The sequence below is a fragment of the Amphibalanus amphitrite genome, unplaced genomic scaffold (assembly GCF_019059575.1).
Source record: "Amphibalanus amphitrite isolate SeventyFive unplaced genomic scaffold, NRLGWU_Aamphi_draft 000300F_arrow, whole genome shotgun sequence".
NCBI lineage: Eukaryota > Metazoa > Arthropoda > Thecostraca > Balanomorpha > Balanidae > Amphibalanus > Amphibalanus amphitrite.
Genome location: NW_024881795.1, coordinates 627,190 through 650,142, shown reverse-complemented (window position 1 = coordinate 650,142; position 22,953 = coordinate 627,190). Strand labels below are relative to the sequence as shown.

Here is a 22,953-nt window from a genome sequence, read left to right as displayed (position 1 = left end):
TATCCTTAAGGTGGCGCAATATGACTTCTCTCCCCTTCTGTCACTTTTGTAACCTTAGCGTCGTAAATCTTTGCTTATTGATCAACTCCTCGTTTCTAAAATTAGGGAACAATTGAAAGTGTAACCGCAAACCTTCCTATAGTCGTTTGAAGCCGCATGTTACACCAATTGCGCTAGACTACTTATTTTGTTATAACAGCTTTTCTGTTCTGTTTGGGGTGTAGGTAGTATGTAGGTACTTGATGCATGTTGACCTCACCACCAGTGTTGACGGTCTGTCATCAATTAGGCTTATTCTGTTTGTTTGTTTTTTCAGAGGCTGTGGTAAATCAGAAGCTTTAACAAGGCTGCCTGAGGAAGTACCCAAGAATCCGAAGGATGAAATAAGAGTGCTGCAGTTAAAATTCACAAAAAGATTTTATGGAGCGACGCAAAAAACTAAAGCATGAAATGATATGTGAACCATCTCTTTGTCGCAACGGTGAAAAATGATTTGGAGTTGGTTTTGATAACAGAAAAAAGACGATAAATCGCTGACAACTAGTGGCTTTTGCAGACATGCGAAGGTGGTTGTTCGCGCTGTTTGCTGTGGGGGCAATTACGCTAGTGTTGAACCAGATATGGATACCGCCAAGTGCTGTGCGGCCAAGGACCCTCCGCCCTGGTTTCCTCCGAAATGGAAATCATCATGGACCTCGTTCCAACGAGCAGCTGCGGTGGCAAGAATGTCAGAAAGTGCTCTCCATCAGCAGAAATCACTTCTCTTGGGAGGAGGGTGGCAGACACGGGTGCTGCAAGAAGACGCACACAGGCCCATGTCGTCCCCTATCTCTCTGCGTGTTCACTAACACGAATGACGTCACGCATGTGGGCGGAGCTATGGGCGGAGCCTAACGCACGCGGCAGTCCAAGCCGCCATATTTGAATTTATATTTTAATAGAATCTTGCCGATATTTTGGGTGAAGTCAATTTATATGGATAGCTTGGTGACAGTTTAGCTATACGAATAATAATTTATTATGGATGTGCGTATATTCAGCTTGGAATTGCAATTAAAGTTCCGCACCGCATAGATTCGAACTCAGGATCTTTGGAATACTGCGCGGGCACGCTAACCACTACACTACCGCGACCGCGCGGCGGCCGGCGGCAGGGAGGCTGCGGAGACATGGGGGGACATTTTACGCTTTTGTGAAAAAAGCAAAAGATTTAGCGAAAAACACGTTATAGATAACTTGCAGAAAATTGTCTGCTCTTTCAGATAAGATACTTAGGTTTGATATATCTTGTGCAGACTTCATTCTACAGTGCTTCGAAAATCGCTCATTTACATGGGGATTGAACGGGGCTTAGAGACTTGACTCCAAATGACGTCACGAGCTGACGTCACGAAAAGGTAGAATCGCCGGACGACCCTACCTGGTACATAGGGCCTTGGACGCACAGGTCCGTGGAAGAAATACTGGATGGGATAAAAACCCTTCAGCGCTCACGGGCGGGAGAGAAGGACGTCAATATAGTTTTCCTAGGAGATAGCAGAGTAAGGATTCTACAAGAAACCATGATGAAGAAACTAAAACTAAAACCAGACAACCCTGCCAAGGTTCCTATCGTCTACAAAACGATCTTCCGCTCTGAGGAACAGCTTCGACATGCAATACCCCCTCAGGAGAAGCGACCAGGTCTGCAGCCCGGCTGTCTTGAAGCAAACGTGATGACCTTAGACCCAAGTCAAATTCGATGTGCGCTGGGCGCCAGCGGTGACTCTTTCCGTAGTGAGTTCTGGTGGCGACCCTATCTTCAGGAGCGCTTCCGCGAGCGTCTGGACTGGCTTTTGGCCCAGTGTGAGGCAGGACGATGTCCTGACGTGGTCGTACTCGACAGCGGTCCATGGTACGCCGGCATAAGGCGATTTCCCAGCGATCTCCCCACGATCAGGGCGATACAGTTCATCGCCGATCTGGCAGCACAGAAATCCAAAATCGCGCGGCTGGCTTCCTCGACCAGAGTGCTGTGGAAAATCGACGAGCCATACATGCCTGAGGCCGTGTTCGGGCGCAAAATGAACATGACGAGGGCCATGATGGTGCTGTCGTCCGTGGTGTACGAGGCGGCGGCCCGCATTCCCCAGTTTTCCGTGTGGTCGAGTGGCATGGTTGAAGCGACGCAGTTTTATCATGGCGTTTGTATACCAAATCGCAAACTGCTCAAACGATCACTGCAAGATCCAGTGAGGTATGAGTGCTTGGATCCCACGCATGTGGGGGAAACAGTCCGCTGGAAGATGCTCCAGTCACTCTTTGATGTGTTGTTACTCAACGTAACGTCGCCCACTCAAGGTCAATGTTGTGGGTCGTAAAATGCAATAGTTCGGTCAAAAGTGATATCGATTTCAACTTTTTCTCAGGGATCATGTTCTTTTCTTCTAATTTTAACAAATTTGTGGCATCTGCTTTGATAGTCTACGGACACCCTCAGTACACTCAAAATCGATGGTCGACTTATGAAGCATGGATGATGCGTGTTGCACGATCCCTGGACCATATTGGCAAGCAAATTTGACTACAGTCAAGGCAAACAATAAAGTGTAATACCTATTTCACCATTTCTATTTTCACTTCCATTTCTATTTCTATTTTATCATATCGTTGAAAATAGCACACCAATGTTTGGTGCTTGGATACAAAGACCACTAACTGTGCCTGCATGCTGGTTTGATACATCTTTGCGCGAATTTGGAAAAGTTGAATTGAAGGACTCATTACTCGACCTTAGTGTGGCTTGATTAACCACTCAGTTAGGTCGCCCATTCACCTCACGGCAATGCCCTTCTTTCAGTTATAAGAGCTTCACTTGCTTTGCCACGTCTGTTGTGTTATGTCTATGAAATGTATTTGAGCCTACAGTGAAGCTGGTGTGATGTTGATTTTCGCTACCTTTTTTGCCGGAATGGATGACTTGACTTGGTCGTGCATTGCTCTGTAAGTGTACAATGATGTGCAGTATGCGCAGTGCTAACGAGGCTCCCCTTTCAGTGAAATGCGTAAAATGCGCAATATAACTACTGCGTGGAATGCGCAATTAGGTATATGGTTTTTATGCTAACCCGCGCCGGGCCGGGAGGTGTTTGAACACCTCCGGCCATGGGCGTGGCCACCACTACGGACACTACGGACAGTGTCCTTACAAGTTTTGGAAGGTCCGAAAACTTGTACGGAATGTCCGTACAAGTTTCAGCAACCGAAAATGAATTCATTGCATATTAAAATCACTTAAAATGTTGCAACAGTATGACCAACATCGCCATCCGGTACGGAATACATAATATAGTCTACAACATATTTATTCGTAGACTACATTTATTCGTAGACCTGTCGTAGACTATACACTGTAGGTACAGTAATATATTCTGTGCTTCCGGGAACTTCTCAGGATCTTTCAGTTTTTCATTCATTCCGGTTCCCACCGGTGGTGTATTTGAACAGGTACAAAGAAAGCGAGTGAGAGCAGCCCATGGAACAGAAAACAGATGGCGTACATGGCAGTTCTAATAGATAGATGGCGCTGCTCGTGGAAGGGGGTTGGATTTAGGATATGTACATGCTAGTATTGTTAGAGTGGTCAGTCAGTGTTAGTAGTTAAGTAGGTTGTAGGTAAGAGCAGCGCCATTGCCATTAGATTCACACAGTGCATACAGTGAATGCAGCTGAGGAGAAATCTCACATCCCCCTCACGCCACCACCGGGGCAGTGTGATCGCCCAAACGACTGTCCCCACTGCTCACCATCGGCGGCCCACCTGGCCAGGCCGGGACGGTGCCGTCCACGGCCCTGGGGAGAGCTGGGGGATGCTTCCCCAGCCGGGGAGATCTGATGGCTACCTCCCCGGCGCTCCAGGCGGGCCGCCAGCCCCCGCCCGCACCGCCCGGCAAGCAACCCCGGACGGTGCCCCCTAACCACCGACCGGGCGAGCGAAGCGTCGACCCGTCTAGGTCGGCGCTCCGCACGCCCGGCCGGCCGACCGGCCCCTCACAAGTCACAGGAGGGGCCAGTCCCGGGTTGGCCCGGATGGGTCATAGGGGCGGGGGCTTGGGCTTGTTTCGCGCACATCGAGGCCAGGCGCCCAGTCCGGCATTCAGGCGGCAGCATCACCGGCGCTTGAGGCGGGGCCGGCCGGTTTTAACAAGGAAGGGATCAGTCTTCGTCACGATTTTTTTTTGTGATGTACCAGTACTTTAGCTGTACTTTAAATGTACTTTAGCTGGTATATTTACCAGCTAAGTGGCTTGTTCTCTCTCAAATCGTGTTGCTACGTAGTTAGGTACCTAACAACTATTTCCGAGGATCGTACCAGCTTGGAAAAACTTGCCCTCAAACTGCAGGCTGCAGTGTATTAGGCAAGGCAGTCCCTGATTCCCTCCTCTGTCAACCCGGCCCCACTGGGGGTCCTGGATTTCCACGCGCTGCTGGAGAGGAGGGTGTTTGAACACCCCCCCCCCCTCCCCCTCCCACTCTTCTAAGTCGGTTCCTGGGCCACATAGCGACACGCCGTAGGCGGCGTTCGAAAGAGCGCCAATTAATCTAATGAAGAAATGACTGAGGTCACTTTTTAGGTCAGGTCAAAGGTTAGGCCACCAAAGGTCACCCAAGGTGAAACTTGCCCACTTTTAAGGTCAAAATTCGATAATTTTCCACAAACTGGCGTATAGCTCAGGGACAGTAGATATACAGCCCCGTTTAAAAGCGCATTCAATAGCCCTATTAGCGGTCTTTATGAATCATCTCTGGTTGAGATTTGACCTAAGGTCAACGGTTTAGCCTGCAGGGGGCAAACGCTTCCAAAAATGACGTTTTCTGTGCATTTTTTTGCAATAACTTGTGGCTCAAAACTTACATAAGCTTACTTTTAGCAGATTCGTGTTCCTCTCGTCATGACGCGTCGAATGAACTATAATTTGACCTTGAAAGGTCAAATTAACGACTTAACCTCAGGTCAAGGTCATGACCTGACCGGAAAAGGTCATGTTGCATATTATTCGATCCGTACCGTCGAGAAAAACTCAGCTAAGCGTTTCATCGCTCTAGCATGCCTCTACCAAAAGTTATAAGCAAAATACTGTTGGACACCATTCATGACCTCAGGTGACCTCAGAAATATACGAGGTGTCGCAGGTGCCATTTTCCGGTTCAGTGTGTCATGTTTACTTTGTAATTCGAAGTTTGAAGTCCTAAGAATGATGTTCGTCCAAAAGAGGCGCCCTTCAATTTTCTCCCATTGACTTATAATGGAGGGGTCGCAAAAAATGCCTGACCTTAGGTCACCGATGATAAAATTCCGAGAAATACGTTTGTTAAATACTGTTGCTCTTATCAAGTATTAAAACTTTCAGAGTGGTCGATTAGTCGGTGCAGCCACTGCAGGCACTGAAACTTCATGAGGTGAGGTTATTTGACATGACCTGGTGACCTGACCTTGAGTGATCTTGGTCTGAAATTTTCACAGAAATAGCAGAAAAGATGTATGATAACTAAGGTGTGCCAAAAACGGCGGAGCTCCGCACCGTCGTTTTTGAGATATTTGCGAAAAACGCATGGAGTGTTCAAACGGTTACAGGACAATCTGCCGAACTGCGTTTTACCGAATGCTTAGGTATTCGCCAAATGTCAATATGTAGAATGCATTTTGCCGACGTGTCCTTTTGCCGACGTATCAAAAAGGCGAAGTGCTAAAAGTCAGTTTGCAATTTGAAATTTGCGAAGTGCAATTTGCTGACATGCCTTTTTGCCGACGTGCAATAAGTCGAAAATGTCGATTTACCGTAAAGCTAATTTGCCGAAATGTCAATTAATCGGAACGTCAATTTGCCGAAAAGTCAATAAGTCAAAATGTCAATTCGCCGAAATGCTAATTAGTCGAAATGTAAATTTGCCGAAACGTCAATTAATCGAAATGTCAATTTGCCGGAAAGTCAATTAGTCGAAATGTCAATTTGCCGAAATGCCATTTAGCCAAAATAGGCCTAACCTAACCTAACCTAATCTAACCTAACCGGTAAGAAAAAAGTAAATAAAACCCTTTTAAGACCGACTCACTTTTCAAAGGTAAGTTGTAACATTCTTCCATTTTTTGAGCTCCTAAATCCTGATATGATACCTACATGTCACCAAAATAGGTATTAAAAAAAAAACATAACCAAACCTACCTGACCTACTGATTTTTGCCTCCCCGTGGATAAGGAAGAAGTTACATGAAAAGATTGCAGACAATGATTTCGGCCTGAAGCCAGATACACAAGCACTTAACCTCAATGTTTGACTCACCATTGCCTGTAATCTCTCCTAAGGCACTGCCTTCAGCACTGCACTGCTTCGCCACGAGCAATTTGATGCTAATTTTCATATTGTATTGGTGCTTTTAAACTTGATTGTGCCATGAACAATTATTAGATATGAAATCGGGAGGTCAAAGGATATCATGTAATTTGCTTCTTACTTGGGGATTGCACCAAAAGTAAATAAGTGATCGGTCCTAAAGTAAAAAAAAAGAACTAGTGATGTCAATTATAGAAAATCAGGATACCGATGCCAAACCAAATACCAACGACAACCATGGGAAAATACCGAAATCAAACCAACTTGGGATTTGGAAATTCCAGGGAAATACCAACTTTTCACCAAATTCACAGCCTCTTATACATTAGTGAGGGTTCATAATACCAACATGATACCAAAAACATAAGGTTTGAAATACCAACTACCAAGTTGGTATCGGTTTGGTATCGGTATACCAAAAAGTCGGACGTCGGTACCCGATTGACAATTGACATCTCTAATAAATACTACCTAACCTAACCTAACCTAGGTTTGCAGGTTGACAGTTCGGCAGATTTACATTTCAACTAATCAGCATTTCGGCAAATTGACATTTCGACAAATTTACTAATCGACAGTTCGGCAAGCTGCCCATTCGGCAGATTGACATTGCAGCCAATTTAGGGGAAGATGGGGGAACACCGCCCTTTGGGGAACACCTTACACCACCCACCTCGATATCAGAAATATGAAAAGGTCTAGGGCGACAGCTGACTGTCTTTTGGCAGCGTGACGTCAACCGAAGTGCAGGTATGGGCAGTGCACCGCATTGTTTTAGGCGATTTGCGAGAAATTCCGAATTTTACGTTTCGTGAACACGTTTTATACTTTTTGTAGCATAATTAGCAGAAGACAACTTATCTTATTTGACCGACAATAGTCCTGAAGTAGTATTTTTGCCATTATTAGGACTCATCCAAACATTTCGTGCTTCTGCTCTAGCGCTGTTGTCGTGCTGCCATATTGAAGGGTTTTTTAGAAAAATGCAGACCCTTGGGTAACACCGCCCACTTGGACAATTTGGTATTTAATGGCACATTGTGACACCTGACCCAGGAGTGACGCATTTCAAATAAAGAAAGAACGCTGTTGCTATGTTTTCTTTTTAGACGAAAATGCAAAATTTCGAGAAAGTGAAATTTTGGGACTTTAAGTCGTCTAGTTGTTTAAATGAGTACTACATTGCACCAAGTACATAATAATATTGTTCCTAGTGCCTTTTATGAATAAACTAGAACGTCTCGAAATTTACGATAAGAAGAACAACTTAATAGTTCAGCAACTTGCAAATTTCGTTGCCTGCTGAGCTCGGGCGGTGTTACCCAGTGGGCGGTGTTACCCCGGAAAATGTAGGCATTTACTACATCTGGAATAATGCAATTATGAACGAAACTACAAGAAAACAATTGGTTGATTGGTATGTAAAATTAATGCGACAATTCATTGAAACTGAGAAATTGACCATGTGGCCAAAAATTACGTGACTAGGCCCTAAAAGGTTAAGGGGGTCGGTGTCCCCCCCCCCCCCCCCCCGCGTCTTCCCCTACATTTCGGCAAATTGACATTTCGGCAAATTTACATTTCGACTAATTGATATTTCGACCAATCGACGTTTCGGCAAATCGCATTTCGGCAAATTTACACATCGGCTAATAATCATTTAGGTAAATGGCATTGCCGCAAAGGGCATGTCGGCCAATGGCATTTCGACTTTTAGCATTTCGACTTTTTGACACGTCGTCAAAAAGCACATCGGCAAAATGACATTCGGCGAAATGCATTCGGCAAAATGACATTCGGCAAATCACCTTTCGGCAATTTGTCCGGACACCCCAGCTTCCTCCATCCCACCAAGTGACTGCCAACCAATTCCATTACTGCAGCAGCAAACCCTCTGACCTACAGAACAAGAAGCTACAGTTTGTCCAAAGCCCTATAGATGACGCCACCAACATCCCGGGACGGCTCCGCCCCGTGTGCTCTCCGCGCTCCGGGCGACCGTAACGGGACGTTGGTGGACGCCATCAACGCTGATATTCCTGGCACGAGCCCGCCGGGACGAGCTCGGGAACGGTATGGAGAAGCGTCGAGGAAGGAGCGGCGTGGAGAATGCCCGACCAGAATGATTTGCACGGACGGCGACGCGACCGGTGAAATCTGGCTTGTCATTTAGGTCTGCTAGCGCCTGGCGGCTGGCAGCGTCTCGTCTCGATGAACGCTCGGTTTTGAGTAGCTGTTGTGAATTCTTGTCGTTAAGTTTGACAGGAAGTTGCAGGTCTATACGAGAGATGCAAAATTGATGTTTTTTTCTGGATGACCGCTATTCATCTACCTGTGCATACCTAGGCACTGGTAGGTGAATGTGGGGTAAGACGGCCCAGCGCGTCGGTGACCTCGAGGTCAATAAAATTAAGCGATATTAGACAATTTCCGGGCCATCAGACGCCGTTTGAATTTTGACGATCGGTCCAGTAGTTTTGGAGTTAGGAGGGGGCTATGAACAACAGCTCTCCAGTGGGACACGGGATATTGGCGAGCAGTGTATTGCAAAATGTTGCATAGCCGCCGAGACGCACGTTTGCGCACCTTTATTCTGTCTGACTAGTTCAGTAACATCCCAGTGCGTATTGTGACACACAATTTAGGGCGGGACCTAGGGGTACTCAAAAGATCGGCTCTAACCTAGTGATCGATGTTAGTTTCAAAAATATGAGATGGCGCGATGATATGTTGATCTCTCATGTTGCTTAATGATGCACCTCATCTTATTTCTCTTTGACCAGGATTGATCGTAACATGTCACAGAACAACTCATAAAAGAATTGACGTGGTTGGACAACTAACGCACCTAGGATTCCCATGGCATATCCTTTGACTCTTCAAACATCCGTTAATCATGAATTGTCCACGGTCCAAGAAAAAAAAAACTTTGTGTATGAGGACCCTTTCTTCCCATACCAATATGTTGCATGGCCAAATAACTGTTATGTATGTAATGTGTGGACATTTTGCCGTCGATTGGTATGCTTTTTGTTTTCATAAAGGCGAAAAAGTTATTTTGGAATTGTGAGGGACTAGACCAGCCCGAACGCCTACAGTGCGCTGGCGCGCGGCCGCCGACCCCGGGTAGAGCAGAGCAGAGGAGAGGATAGGCGAGGAGACAGGCGGACTGTAGAGCGCCCGCTCCGATCCACCCGATATTGCTGGCGGTCATCATCAATGCAGCAGCGGCGGACGAGCCTGCAACTTGCCAGTCTTCTGCACTACACCTTTTTACGCCCCATGTAGGCGGCAGTGCACACATTTTGAAGTACCTAAAAGTGCAGGCATTTCGACTAAAGGTTTTCGACAGTCGCTGAAATAGTAGTCGGCGAAATTGATGTCGCTGAAATATAGCTTTCGCTCACTTTTATAATCTCTATATTTGATAATCGCTATATTTGATAATCGCTCAAATTGATAATCGCTGAAAATGGTTCGCTCCAATGACGATTTGCTCGACCGACACTCGCTAAAGTCGCTCTCGCCGGATTTCGACATTACAGCAAAGACTGTATATGCGCGAGCAGTCGAAATCGGTAGCGCTAGATTACTGAACCATGTAGTGTGGTTGTGTACCTCGTCTACATTTGACCGCAAAAGGTGTATGCCGTGCATTCCGGACAGACATCGGGTAGAGTGGTGAGCACCGCCTTTCTGTGCCAAATGAAGAGTCGGGGAGATGGATGACCGGCGGTTTCCGGTGTGGATAGCGTCTCGCTCCGCTCCAAGTTGGTGCTGGGGGGGGGGGGCACAACACAACACCAGATCCGAAGAGCTAACAGCGACACTGTACGTTTCCCTCCGTTTCGTCGTTTTCCTCGTTAACGAAGCTCATTGAAGCATTTTTTTAGTTCAAAACCTATGTTATTTTAACCAGGAAGAGCGGATTCTACAGGATACACACACCAACTTATCAGCTTACACTTCATGCCTTGGTTATTCCGTGCGCATCATTTACATCATTGCCAGGAATTAAACTTTGTGTTGTGGGGTTTCGGATACGGGTCACAACTCTGGCAGACGAGTGTAACTCACTGTGAGTGTGAGTGTGAGTGTGATTTCATGTCTGGATAGAGCTTTGTAAGCGTTGTGATCTAGGGAGTAGAGACTTAGAGCTAGGTATCGACGTCTCGTCTGACCTCAGGTGACCCGTGCGAAAAAAAAAATATCTGGCAAGCAAGCTGTGTAGCAATTGGCAGCAAATGTTTTCTTCTCACTGAAAGTTTTCTCCTCCGGCAAAAATATTTCCTAGCAATGAGAGCGTTGCGAAGCTGGACCATCTTCGGGCCGTGCAGAGGTTCAGATATGTCACCAAGCAAGTCAGTGACTTGCCATAACCTTTAAACCGTTTTTACCGTAGAGCTTGAATCGAAGGCCAGGGATATTAAATTTCATCTTTTTCTCCACAGCGTTCAAGGTGCCCCTGTAAAACATCTTGCATGTCGGCATCCTTCCTTCGTGCACGGGAAAGATTTGAGGCATTTGACCTGACCTTAATATAGAGGAAGGCCACCAGTTGGCCTGATACGTTGAAATTGGATACCATTTGCAACATCTAGAGTTAGTGCTGTCAATTTCGGAAAATCGTGATACCGATACCAAACTAAATACCAACCGGAAGCGTGGGAAAATACCGAAAGCGAACAGACTTTGAAATATCAGGGAAATACCAACTTTTTACCAAATTCACAGCCTCTTTTACATAAGCGAGGATTCACAATAACAACAAAATACCAAAAACATTAGGGTTGAACTACAAAATACCACGTTGGTATCGGTTTGGTATCGGTATACCAAAAAGTTGGTATCCGATTGACATATCTATTTATCTAATCTTGAGTTCGTAGCAGTGGGCTCGCTGTTTTTCGTCAATCTCTAGCTCAATAACGGGTGAACTGCCGAGGTGGCTGGTATGGTAGGTATGGACTATGGGTGGCAGATATGTTGATAAGTATGAAGAAAACAAGCGAGTGTTAATAGTATTGACAATCGTGTCATACAGCTCAGCTACATACTAGCCGTTTTCACGACGGGCCATCCGGCGAATGCACCTGATTTGACCAAATCTGCACCTAATTTCTTTTACAGCAAATATCTTCATTTTATGAATTTATTTCAGTGTTTTAATCGATGATGCTCTCTGATAATACGACAAAGCAGGCATGTAAGCAATTAGTGCAACCCTAGCTGATAGCTGCTAAGAGACACTGAACCTGATTTGACCAAATCTGCACCTAATCTGTACCAGATGTGCACCAAATGTGATGGCCGTCGTGAAAACGGCAACAGTGAACAGGCCCAGTCGCCTGAGACTAAACATCAGTTTCATGTGACTTGTGCTACCACAGCAGCGTCGGTCGTGCCCCAGTGAATAGCGATGATAGAGGAAGTCACAAGAAAATGGGTCAGGGACCACAGATTCCGGCCGCGCCGAGGCGAACACCGGGGAGGGCTGGGGGGGGGGGGGGGGGGGGGGTAGCACGCAGGGGCGGATCCAGTAGCTTCTTCGGCCAGGGGCTAATGGAATGGGAGAGAGGGAGAGAGAGAGAGAGAGAGAGAGAGAGAGAGAGAGAGAGAGAGAGAGAGAGAGAGAGAGAGAGAGAGCATTTGTTCACACTAGAATAACTTGAAATTCATAAGTAACATAAGCAATTGGCACAAAAATGCTGCGCACTGAAATCTATGGCGCTGCGTGCAAAGGGGGAGGCATGTTTTCCACCTACCAGGGGCATCAAAATGCACGAGTTGGGCGCCTACAGTGAAAATTGAAGACATCGTCCTCTCTCTCTCCTCTCTCTCTCTCTCTCTCTCTCTCTCTCTCTCTCTCTCTCTCTCTCTCTCTCTCTCTCTCTCTCTCTCTCTCTCTCTCTCTCTCTCTCTCTCTCTCTCTCTCTCTCTCTCTCTCTCTCTCTCTCTTCCCCTAACGTTTTTTTATGGATATAGTGATTTGATGATGTTGCGGCGCCCCGATTCATCGCTCCGCGCGCGGGGTGGCATATTTTTCGACTAGTGGCTCTAGCCCCCCCCCCCCAAGCCTCTCCCCTGGATCCGCCCCTGGTAACACGGTGCTACAGCGCTCCGCAGCACCGAGCGGTGTATCAGCGAGCTCCGAGGTGCTTCAGGTGGGTACCGTTAGCGGCTCAGCGGTATTCCGCTCCGGTCCGGCGCCATACGGTAATATGCCTCTCACATCGACAAGCGTGGATGGCCAAATGAGTTTCTCAGCATACTGTCTGTACCGGTGTGATCGTTACTGCGCGTTTTGCTTCGACGAAGCTCTACCGTGAGAGCACTCACGGTTATTTTGTGGTTGGCTGGCTGCGCTAGTTCGTGCCAGCTTCGTCTGTTTACTCACGAGATGGCAAGATGACCTTTCTCACTTCTGTGAGCGTTTCATGATGCTTGTTTTCATGTCAAGCTATCCATTTTGATGGCTGACCAATGGTCAGCCATCTGTTAGCTAAGAAAAGAGAGGAATCTGACGATTGTTGAAAGCAGAACTCCAAACACTACGTGAGATGGACACCGGTGCTAAGCTTTGTAACGATTCTTCATGTGATGTCACCGTCTCTAGGGCCATTCAATCAAACCGATTACACGTTGCAAACGTAAAAAAGGCTCAGAAAAAGCCTAACAAACTTGAACATGAGACAAACACACTGAATCGTTCACCATTTCAATTGGCTGCGGAAAAGCGCATTCGATGCTCTTTCAACGCTCTTTCGCTAACATGTCATATTTGACATCAGGTCAAGGGTTTAGCCTTAACAGGAAAAAACTCCAAAATGGCAGTTTAAAAAACGTCTTTTCTGCAATAACTTTTGACTCAAGAAAGTGAAGACATTTGTTTTGCCAGCTGTTGCTCTATTGATTCTTGAGGTATGCACCGGGTTTTCGAAAATTGTTTAAATAGGAAAAAATACCTTTGATGACCTCTGGTGACTTTCACCTGACCTAAAAATTGACTGAAGTGATTTCTTTAATATTTTTGATGCTCTTTCGAATGCCGCTTATAACCGCGTGCGGTACATGGCCCAGGCGCCGAGTTAGACGGGGGGAGGGTGTTGTTCAGACACCCCGGCCCTGTGCGGGTTAACATAGAAACCATATACCTAATGGCGCATTTCACGCAGTATATTGCGCATTTTACGCATTTCACTGAAAGCCTCGTAAGCACTGCGCATAAAGCACATCATTGTATAGTCGACTACAGAATGATGTTCCACTTTTCACAGGCAATTAGTTATTTGCCTGGAGTGGTAGGCTGTGCCGCATCACACGGGCTGAGTTCACAAATTATAGTTTTGTCCCAATGCTCACAATCGACACGCTTAATTGCGTGATAAACGGCACAAATTAGCGTTCCGGTCAACTGATAGCTTCTGAGGAGTGGAACATCATTCTGTAGTCGACTATACACTTACAGACCAATGTACAAGCAAGTCAAGTCATCCATTCCGGCAAAAAAGGTAGCGAACATCAACATCACACCAGCTTCACTGTAGGCTCAAATACATATCATAGACAAAACACAACAGACATAGCAAAGCAAGTGAAGCTCTTATAACTGAAAGAAGGGCATTGCCGTGAGGTGAATGGGCGACCTGACTGAGTGGTTACTCAAGCCACACTAAGGTCGAGTGATGAGTTCTTCAATTCAACTTTTCCAAATTCGCGCAAAGCATCAAACCAGCATGCAGGCACAATTAGTGGTCTTTGTATCAAAGCACCAAACATTCGTGTGATATTTTTAACGGTATCATAAGATTAAGCGTGAAAATAGAAATGATGAAATATCACAGTTTAATGTTTGCCTTGACTGTAGTCAAATTTGCTTCCAACATGGTCGTGCAAGACGCTTCATCCATGCTTCATAAGTCGACCATCGATTTTGAGTGCACTGTGGGTGTGTCTTAGACTATCGAAGCAGATGTCACAAATTTGTTAAAATTAGAAGAAAAGAACACAATCCCTGAGCAAAAGTTGAAATCGATATAACTTTTTGACCGAACTATTACATTTTACGACCCACAACATAGACCTTGAGTGGGCGACGTTACGTTGAGTAACAACACATCAAAGAGTGACTGGAGCATCTTCCAGCGGACTGTTTCCCCCACATGCATGGGATCCAAACACTCATACCTCACTGGATCATGCAGTGATCGTTTGAGCAGTTTGCGATGTGCTACACAAACGCCATGATAAAACTGCGTCGCTTCAACCATGCCACTCGACCACACGGAAAACTGGGGAATGCGGGCCGCCGCCTCGTACACCACGGACGACAGCACCATCATAGCTCTCGTCATGTTCATTTTGTGCTCGTACACGGCCTCAGGCATGTATGGCTCGTCGATTTTCCACAGCACTCTGGTCGAGGAAGCCAGCCGCGCGATTTTGGATTTCTGTGTTGCCAGATCGGCGATGAACTGTATCGCCCTGGTCGTGGCGAGATCGCCGGGAAATCGCTTAATGCGGGCGTACCATGGACCACTGTTGAGTACGACCACGTCAGGACACTGTCCTGCCTCACACTCGGCTAAAAGCCAGTCCAGACGCTCGCGGAAGCGCTCCTGAAGATAGGGTCGCCACCAGAACTCGCTACGGAAAGAGTCACCGCTGGCGCCCAGAGTACATCGAATTTTACTTGGGTCTAAAGCTATTACGTTTGCTTCAAGACAGCCGGGTTGCAGACCTGGTTGCTTCTCCTGAGGGGGTACCGCATGTCGAAGCTCTTCCTCAGAGTAAAAGATCGGTTTGTAGAAGATGGGAACCTTGGCAGGGTTGTCTGGTTTTAGTTTTAGTTTCTTCATCATGGTTTCTTGAAGAATCCTTATTCTGCTGTCTCCTATGAAAACTATATTGACGTCCTTATCTCCCGTCCGTGAGCGCTGAAGGGTTTTCATCCCCTCCAGTAATTCTTCCACGGACCTGTGCGTCTTCTTGCAGCACCCGTGTCTGCCACCCTCCTCCCAAGAGAAGTGATTTCTGCTGATGGAGAGCACTTTCTGACATTCTTGCCACCGCAGCTGCTCGTTGGAACGAGGTCCATGATGATTTCCATTTCGGAGGAAATCAGGGCGGAGGGTCCTTGGTCGCACAGCACTTGGCGGTATCCATATCTGGTTCAACACTAGCGTAATTGCCCCCACAGCAAAAAGCGCAAGCAACCACCTTCGCGTATTTGCAAAGGCCACTAGAAGCCAGCGATTTATCATCTTTTTCCGTTATCAAAACCAACGCCAAAGCATTTTTCACCGCTGCGACGAAGAGCTATTTTCGCACATAATTTCATGCTTTAGTTTCTTGCGTCGCTCCATAAAATCTTTTTGTGAATTTTAACTGCAGCACTCTTATTTCATCCTTCGGATTCTTGGGTACTTCCTCAGGCAGCCTTGTTGCAGCTTCTGATTTACCACAGCCTCTGAAAAAAAAAAAAAAACAGAATAAGCCTAATTGATGACAGACCAACACTGGTGGTGAGGTCAACATGCATCAAGTACCTACTCCCCAAACAGAACAGAAAGGATGTTATGACAAAATAAGTATTCTAGCACGATTTGTGCAACATACGGCTTCAAACGACTAGGAAGGTTTGCGGTTACACGAGCACGGAGCAATTGTTCTCCAATTTGAGAAACGAGAGTTGATCAATAAAGCAAAGATTTACGACGCTAAGGTTGCAAAAATAACAGTTCCCAATACAAAAATAAAAGCATAATGTCTTAGACGAGAGCGTTAAACAGTTTTTAAGTTGGAATTGAATCGGGACGTGGTATGTCTATTCTCTATTGTCTATAATAGTATATTCTCTATTGTCTATATTATAGTGTCCATTATCCATGGTTCATAATACCTAACCCGTACACACTGGAAGTCCTACTTTACACGCCCTGTTGGTGGTCCTAGAACCCCACCCCCGTAATTTTTACCCCCGAATCAGCTGGACCACTTACCTATAGCTCGGTTGGTGCGACTGTACCCATACGATGTGCCATAGTCCACTAGTGTGCATATGATGAGTGCTATTTGTTGGCCATATACCAACAGAATGCACCTCACGAATGATTCAACACCACATCAGCAAACACGGAATTAACACTGTTCCTAGTGCCTTCTCATTGAAAGCGATTCACCTTTTCCATGGAGCGCGAGGTCTTCTGTCAGTCTCCCGCACCGTTCTGCGCTGGACTGGGCACGGGCGAGACTAGGTCACCTCAGCGGACAGGCTCCTACCGAGCTCCCTCCGCCTAGCGGCACTTCACTGAAACTCTGACAGAGGCCGGACAACGGTGTCGGCCCAGACTGAGACGACGGCGCTGGCTGCGAGCCGGCAACTGACACAGGCTCCGACCCGATTTGGTTTGTTTTGTTGAGTTTGACCCTTTCACGCTTTCAGTCTGAGAAGACCATTTCATTGTTATTGTTTTGTCCGGGACGCGAGCTCCCACCTCGCGGAGTCCAACGCTCTACCGACTGAGCTACGGGACCGGCTGCTGAGTGCTGATACCAATAGATACGCAGGCAATAGAATAGGCATGTCTTTTGTGGCATAATATTGGACCTTCCTCCCCCCCCCCCGCTCAGCAACTTTGACTGCCGGGGATCGGGCCGACCATGAATCCCCCCACCCTCAAACAGAAAGTCTGGATCCATTCTGGTGCCCTACCTAACCGTTAACTAGAATCAGCGCACACAGATGTCGCGGTTTATATGTATATGCATAGATGTCGCAGCTACAGCGCACATCCAGTGAAAATGGTAGCAGACAGCAGTACCAAAGTGGTGGTTTTCTACCACAGATGCTCGTCGAGGTCGGAATTTCCTAATTTCCCGTCCCGACCCGACCCAACAGCTGACATATACAGGTCCCTCGCCCCGACCCAACAGCTGACACTGGCCCCGACCCGCCCCGCCCCGCCCCAGGCCAGGCCCTATAGGCACCTCGGGGACTTAATTGTGGCGGTATTGAAAAACGTGTGGGCCCAGTTGTCCCACTTCTTTGTTAATGATCCCATAGCCTCCGATTATTTCGGAACACGAGTGTTGTAAACGTGATTGTGAGTTTTGATGCAATTTGGATTTATGATATTAGATAAAACACGTCTGCTCATGTGACATATTCATTCTTAGCTGGAGCATTTACTGAGGTCATACGTGGGAGCGCACATCTCCCTCCAGAAATTGTGTCCGCTTTAGTGGCTGTCTGTGCTTTGCCCGTCGCCGAACCGGCTCAGTTGCTGTAAGTGTAGCACGCCAGACACCATCCGGAGGCCGCATCAGCCCGCAGTGTCTTCCTTTAGCCCTCGCTCTGCCAGGGCATTTTTCATAGCACGGCCTGGCAGGGGGGGGGGGGGGTCGATCCGCCCCCCTCGCGATTGGCTCCTATAGCACCTAGAAACACCAAATTTTGTAGGTAGGTGGGCCCCCTGGAGATCTCGCCCCTGTGCAAATTTTGTTGCTCCTAGGTCAATATTTAGCGGGGTTTTGGGGGGTATAAATGTAAAAATTTCGCTTAAAACAGGTCAATAGTTTTTCGCTTATAACTTTTGATCTAATTAAGATAGAGCAAAAAGAAAAGCACGAGTGAACAAAGCACGTCAAGGCGCGTCGAATGATAAACTTTTTAGCTTGCTTAAGTACTTAAAGTTTTTTCTTAATTGTTAAGCAAACTGTAATTAATTAATTAACATTTAACCAAATTGCATAATACTGCATATCATTCGATTCGGCCGATCACCAGGGACACAATGACACCATTTTTGAAGCTCTAGCGTCATTATGTGCCAAGTTATTGGCAAAAACGCCATTTGACCTCAGTTGACCTCATTTGACCTGACTCATGGATAAGTACACCAAAAATAGAAGCACCAAGTGACCTGCTGTTAAGTACTGTGGTTTCAAAGCACAAAAGTGATTCTGAACGAAGCGGATATATCCAGTATTCTCCGAATTTAGTATTTTACCATAGGCTTAACATTACGACGTAATGACCTCTAACTGACTTCAGGTCAGTGACCTCAAAAAACCCGAACTACATGTTAAACAACTCGGTCAACTTAGCACATCCTGAAAGTTTGAAGGAAATCAGTCCAAAACTGTGAGTTGGACAGGTGCAAAAAGAAAATTGAAATTTGACCATGGCCTTGTACCAGTTTTTCTGACCTGGTGACCTGACCCAAGGGAACCTGGACCTGAAATTTTCAGGTCATATGTAAAAAGGTTGCCCCATAGGCTGTGCCAAATTTGGCGGCGCTGCGCGGTGCCGTTTTTACGCTATCTTCGAAAAAATTTAGTGGGGGTCGCATCGACCCCCTGCCAGGGCGAGGGTTAAAATTTAACCCTATCGTTTCATAATCCTAAATTGTTTAGACCGAACTACATAATCCAGCAGAAGGAATAGGAAATCGACAAATTCATTATCGTTTTGACCCAACCAGCTTACAGGGTGTTTCACTAAAAGTGTCAAAAATTAAAATGCCTATTAAAGATATATAACATATGCACAGCACGTGGTTGCGCATGTGGATTTCTTTCAAATTCTTGGACATCAATGCTTCCACATGCGCAAATCCACATGCGCAGCCACGTGCTGTGCATATTCTATATATCTCCCGCGCCCCACTGGGGGGCAGAATCTGCCCCCTCCCGTTTTTCGCCAATAACTTCTAAACGCGTTACGCCAGCGATGTCAAACATTCAGTACCTTATTATATATTTATTTAACACGTTCCCTGAAAATTTGAGTGAAATCCGTCAGAAATTTTTGAGAAAATGACATTTAAGTGACGTCATGTCACGCCAGTTTCGCCTTAAAAACGGTAACACTTCAAACGCCGCTATAATCTTCATTTTTAAAGGAATCAAGACGTAACAAAAAAAGCTATACGTGATTCTACTTTGTCTATCAAATGGAAATCTCGCTTTTTTTGAAAGTTTTAGATTTCGGCCCTATTTTTTCTTTAAAAAAAAACTGACTTTTTGGGAAAATCATTATAAAATCCAAAATTTTGAGTGTATCGAAAGACCAGAATACGTGTCAGAGAAGTAGTCTGTATGCACCTACATACTAATTTTTAGAAGGATCGGTTGAAAAAGATGGGAGTTATTTAAACTTTAATGACGTCACGACACACAAATTTTTGAAAAATGAATTTTTTGTTTGGGAAGTTCTAGACCTTGTACGGAAACAAAAATAGCACCATTCGATTCGCCGTGACAAACTGCATCAGATAGACACCTTGTTAGGTCTTAACAACCAGCTTCAAAATTTGACCTTACTTGACCTGACCTTGACCTGACCTCGACCTGAAATTTATCCATATGTGGTCCATATCACTTATTGAGTGTGCCTATTGAACTCTATGAATAAAATGACTCATAAAACATGTGTCGCACATGCCCTTTTCTATATTTCGTTTTTGGTGACCAGACCTGACATTGACCTTGACCTTTGCATGTTATTGTATGCAACGAATATTGTCTTGGTAGCCTAAGAACACGTTTTGGGCAATCAGTCTCAGTCCATTCTTCGGTAACTACGGTGCAAGGCCGATACTGTAGAAACTTGTATTTTGTACCCTTGACCTGACCTTGACCTGACCTCTGACCTACTTGAGCAAAAATCGGCTCTTAAGATCCGCCTTGTTGAGAGCTTTTGATTGCCGTTTTCCCCCGTCTTTCTACGACCATCGGTTCGGAAGTTAGACAGGGGGGCAGAATCTGCCCCCCCCCCCCCCAGCAGGGCGCGTATGGCTGAATAGCCCAGCGGGGCACGGGTTAATAGGCATTTAATTCTTGGCACTTTTAGTGAAACACCCTATAAGCTGGTTGGGTCAAAACGATAAAGAATTAGTCGATTTCTGATTCCTTCTGCTGGATTATGTAGTTCGGTCTAAACAATTTAAGATTATGAAACGATAGGGTTAAAGTAAGACACTGGGCTGATGCGGCCTCCGGATGGTGTCTGGCGTGCTACACTTACAGCAACTGAGCCGGTTCGGCGACGGGCAAAGCACAGACAGCCGCTAAAGCGGACACAATGGCTGGAGGGAGATGTGCGCTCCAGTGGCGGCGGATTCGATTTTGGCGTGGGGGGGGGGGGGCAAGATCCCAGTCGAGATGATGTCATAGGCGGATCCAGAAAGGCGTTTTCGACGCTCAAGGGGACATACCCCCCCCCCCAAAAAAGTGTCCAAAATCCAAAAACTCCTCGGATTTCGATTCCTTACGGACTTACTGCTGAACAGCATAAAGCAAACAAAATCCTGTTAAAAGTGTTATTAGGAAACATAAGGTACGTTTTGTCTATTTCGGGCGATGCAGGGGCCAGGGGGAGGGGGAGTAAATATTTGCTTTAAATACCCGCTCCCTGGATCCGCCAGTGGACGATGTAACGCTTTTCGTATTGCTGTATTAGAAAAAAGCTCCAATGGGAAAAATTGTGCCATAACCCGATCGCATATCAGATGTTGAAGAACGGTGCCAAACCTTTTGAAGTAGGCGCGCGCTATTCTTTGCAATGAGGTAACTCGTTACCATTTCCTTGTTCATTTTACGTTCGATTTCCGTTTAACCTTCCTTTAACCCGCGAGTTGCTGGGGGGGGGGGGGCGTTAAACGCCCCCACTTTTTTCGCCGGGCCTAAAGTATTTCTGAGACAGATATCAACTGAAACTAACTCACAGCGGGAGGAGACCGCTCAAACATTCAAAGACAGTCGGTCGCATCTAAACATATTGGGACAGCGATCCGCCAGAAACCCTCCCCAAGGCAGTAGTTCGCCAAATAAGCTCACCGAGACGGGCTGTCTCGATGGGTTTATACAGTAAGCCTACAGCAAGGCTTAACTAAGGCCCAAACGCTCGTCAAGCTGGGAACGGAGGGTGAGGGAGCGCGGCGGCGGGCTGAGGTGAAGGAACGGTGGACTGGAACGGGAATCCAGAAGCTCTGGGTGGGGCGTTTCTTTATTAGGGCTTTAGGGTGTGCTGACTGCGGTAAGGTCCAAATTATCACACCAAATTTTGCCACGACATCTACCGGTTCAGGCACTCGAGAATCAGTGGCCAGTGATATCTGCAAAGACGAAGCATTTCCAACCCAGCTTCAGCCTGGTGTCAGGGCGCCTCAGGTGGCTTTAATTACAGTTGCACATACCAAACGACCTCAGTGCAGCCAGTCTGTGGCCGAAACCATTCGGAACAGACTTCAACGAAAAGTGAGACAAGGTTAGTGCTATCGTTAGGTGCCATTATAGACTTGGGCCCCGTTGGCTTGACCCACTGGAAGGTGGTAGTTATCGGACGCTGCGGGGCATACTCATTTTTCCAAAATGCCTTAGATTTTGCTTTCGTTTTTATAGGCGGCGGAACGGGGAGGGCACCGGGGCACCGTGCCCCCCTTTGATTTTGGCATTTTAACGTTAGCCCTATGGGCGTTGCATGGAAAGAATGGGACCAAAAGTCGGCAGTGCCCCCCCCCCCCTTAATTGAAGGTGGTCCGCCGCTACTGTTCGTGTTTGATGCTCTTTATTCTATAGCCAGCCTTTAGACAGAGGGGGAGGGGCACTTATGATCAGTGCCCTAACCCTCGAAAGTTTCCATCAGTAATTTTTACTTTTTTAATAGTGAAAACTGAAATAAAGCGGATACTGAACTGTGAACATCCAGTTTTAACACTGGCCCCACACAAGCCTCCGAATTCCCAAAGCAGATCTATGATGACTGGCCTTTGGGTGTCATACCATACCGTGCATTGGTCAATGTGGTCAATGCGTGCGACCGTGGCTTCTTATGAGCGCTCATCAGTCTTAACTACCCGCAAGGGAATGGCTAGCCCTTCCGTCTCCGCTCGCTTGTGATTTGACATTTATGTAGGTACAAAATAGCGGCAAACGACCACTGAAGGTAATGAGTTGCGTCTCTTGCACACTTAAAATATCTCTAAATCGAATCTCAAAAGACAAAAAATGATATAAAGCGGAAATGGTTAGCATTTACACATATTCAAAAGGCACCGTTGGACAAACTGTAGGAGCGCATAGCTGCAATATCAGGTTATGGAAATTTTCCCCATGTTTAGGGCACAAATTATGGAGGGGCAAGAATATACGTTTGCCCCTCCTCCAAAAGTTTCTTAGGGGACGATGCCTCCTCTGCCACCCTGTATCTGTCGTCCCTGTAAGCGGTCACTGAAGGCCTGGGTTGCCGCTGCGTCACGTTGACGCTTATAATGCCTCCAAAACTAGGTTGAAGAGAGGAAAACTTCAATTGAACGCGTCGCGAACGCTTGCCATTTAAGAAAGGCAACGTATGAAAGTATATGGGCATCTGGTTACATCTTCAGATGATCGAACAGAATAATCGGGTATATGGTTTCTTGTCTCAGCTTTGTTGCAAATTATGGGGGGGGGGGCAAAAAGATACTTTTGCCCCCCACGATTTTGCCAGGGGGGGGGAGGCAGCTGCCCCCCTGCCCCCGAATCCGCCGCCCCTGGTGCGCTCCCCGCTGCATGGGTCTGTCCTTCATTGGATACCTA

At 46.6% G+C, this 22,953-nt stretch overlaps 1 protein-coding gene across 2 annotated transcripts; it reads right to left on the bottom strand.

Moving 5' to 3' along the window:
- Window positions 1-14,413: 14,413 nt before the first annotated feature.
- Window positions 14,414-16,610, bottom strand: LOC122387848. Of its 2 annotated transcripts, none has more exons than XR_006257694.1 (2): window positions 16,374-16,605; window positions 14,414-15,841 (listed from the first exon to the last, which is right to left on the bottom strand). XR_006257694.1 is itself a non-coding variant. In XM_043378408.1 (2 exons), the coding sequence occupies exon 2, from the start codon at window positions 15,633-15,635 to the stop codon at window positions 14,436-14,438; it is 1,200 nt and encodes a 399-aa protein (XP_043234343.1). In that variant the 5' UTR covers window positions 15,636-15,841; window positions 16,554-16,610; the 3' UTR covers window positions 14,414-14,435. The 2 variants fall into 2 exon arrangements, 1 of the variants encoding a protein (XP_043234343.1); XM_043378408.1 differs by having other exon boundaries at window positions 16,554-16,610.
- Between the last annotated feature and the right edge of the window lie 6,343 nt (window positions 16,611-22,953).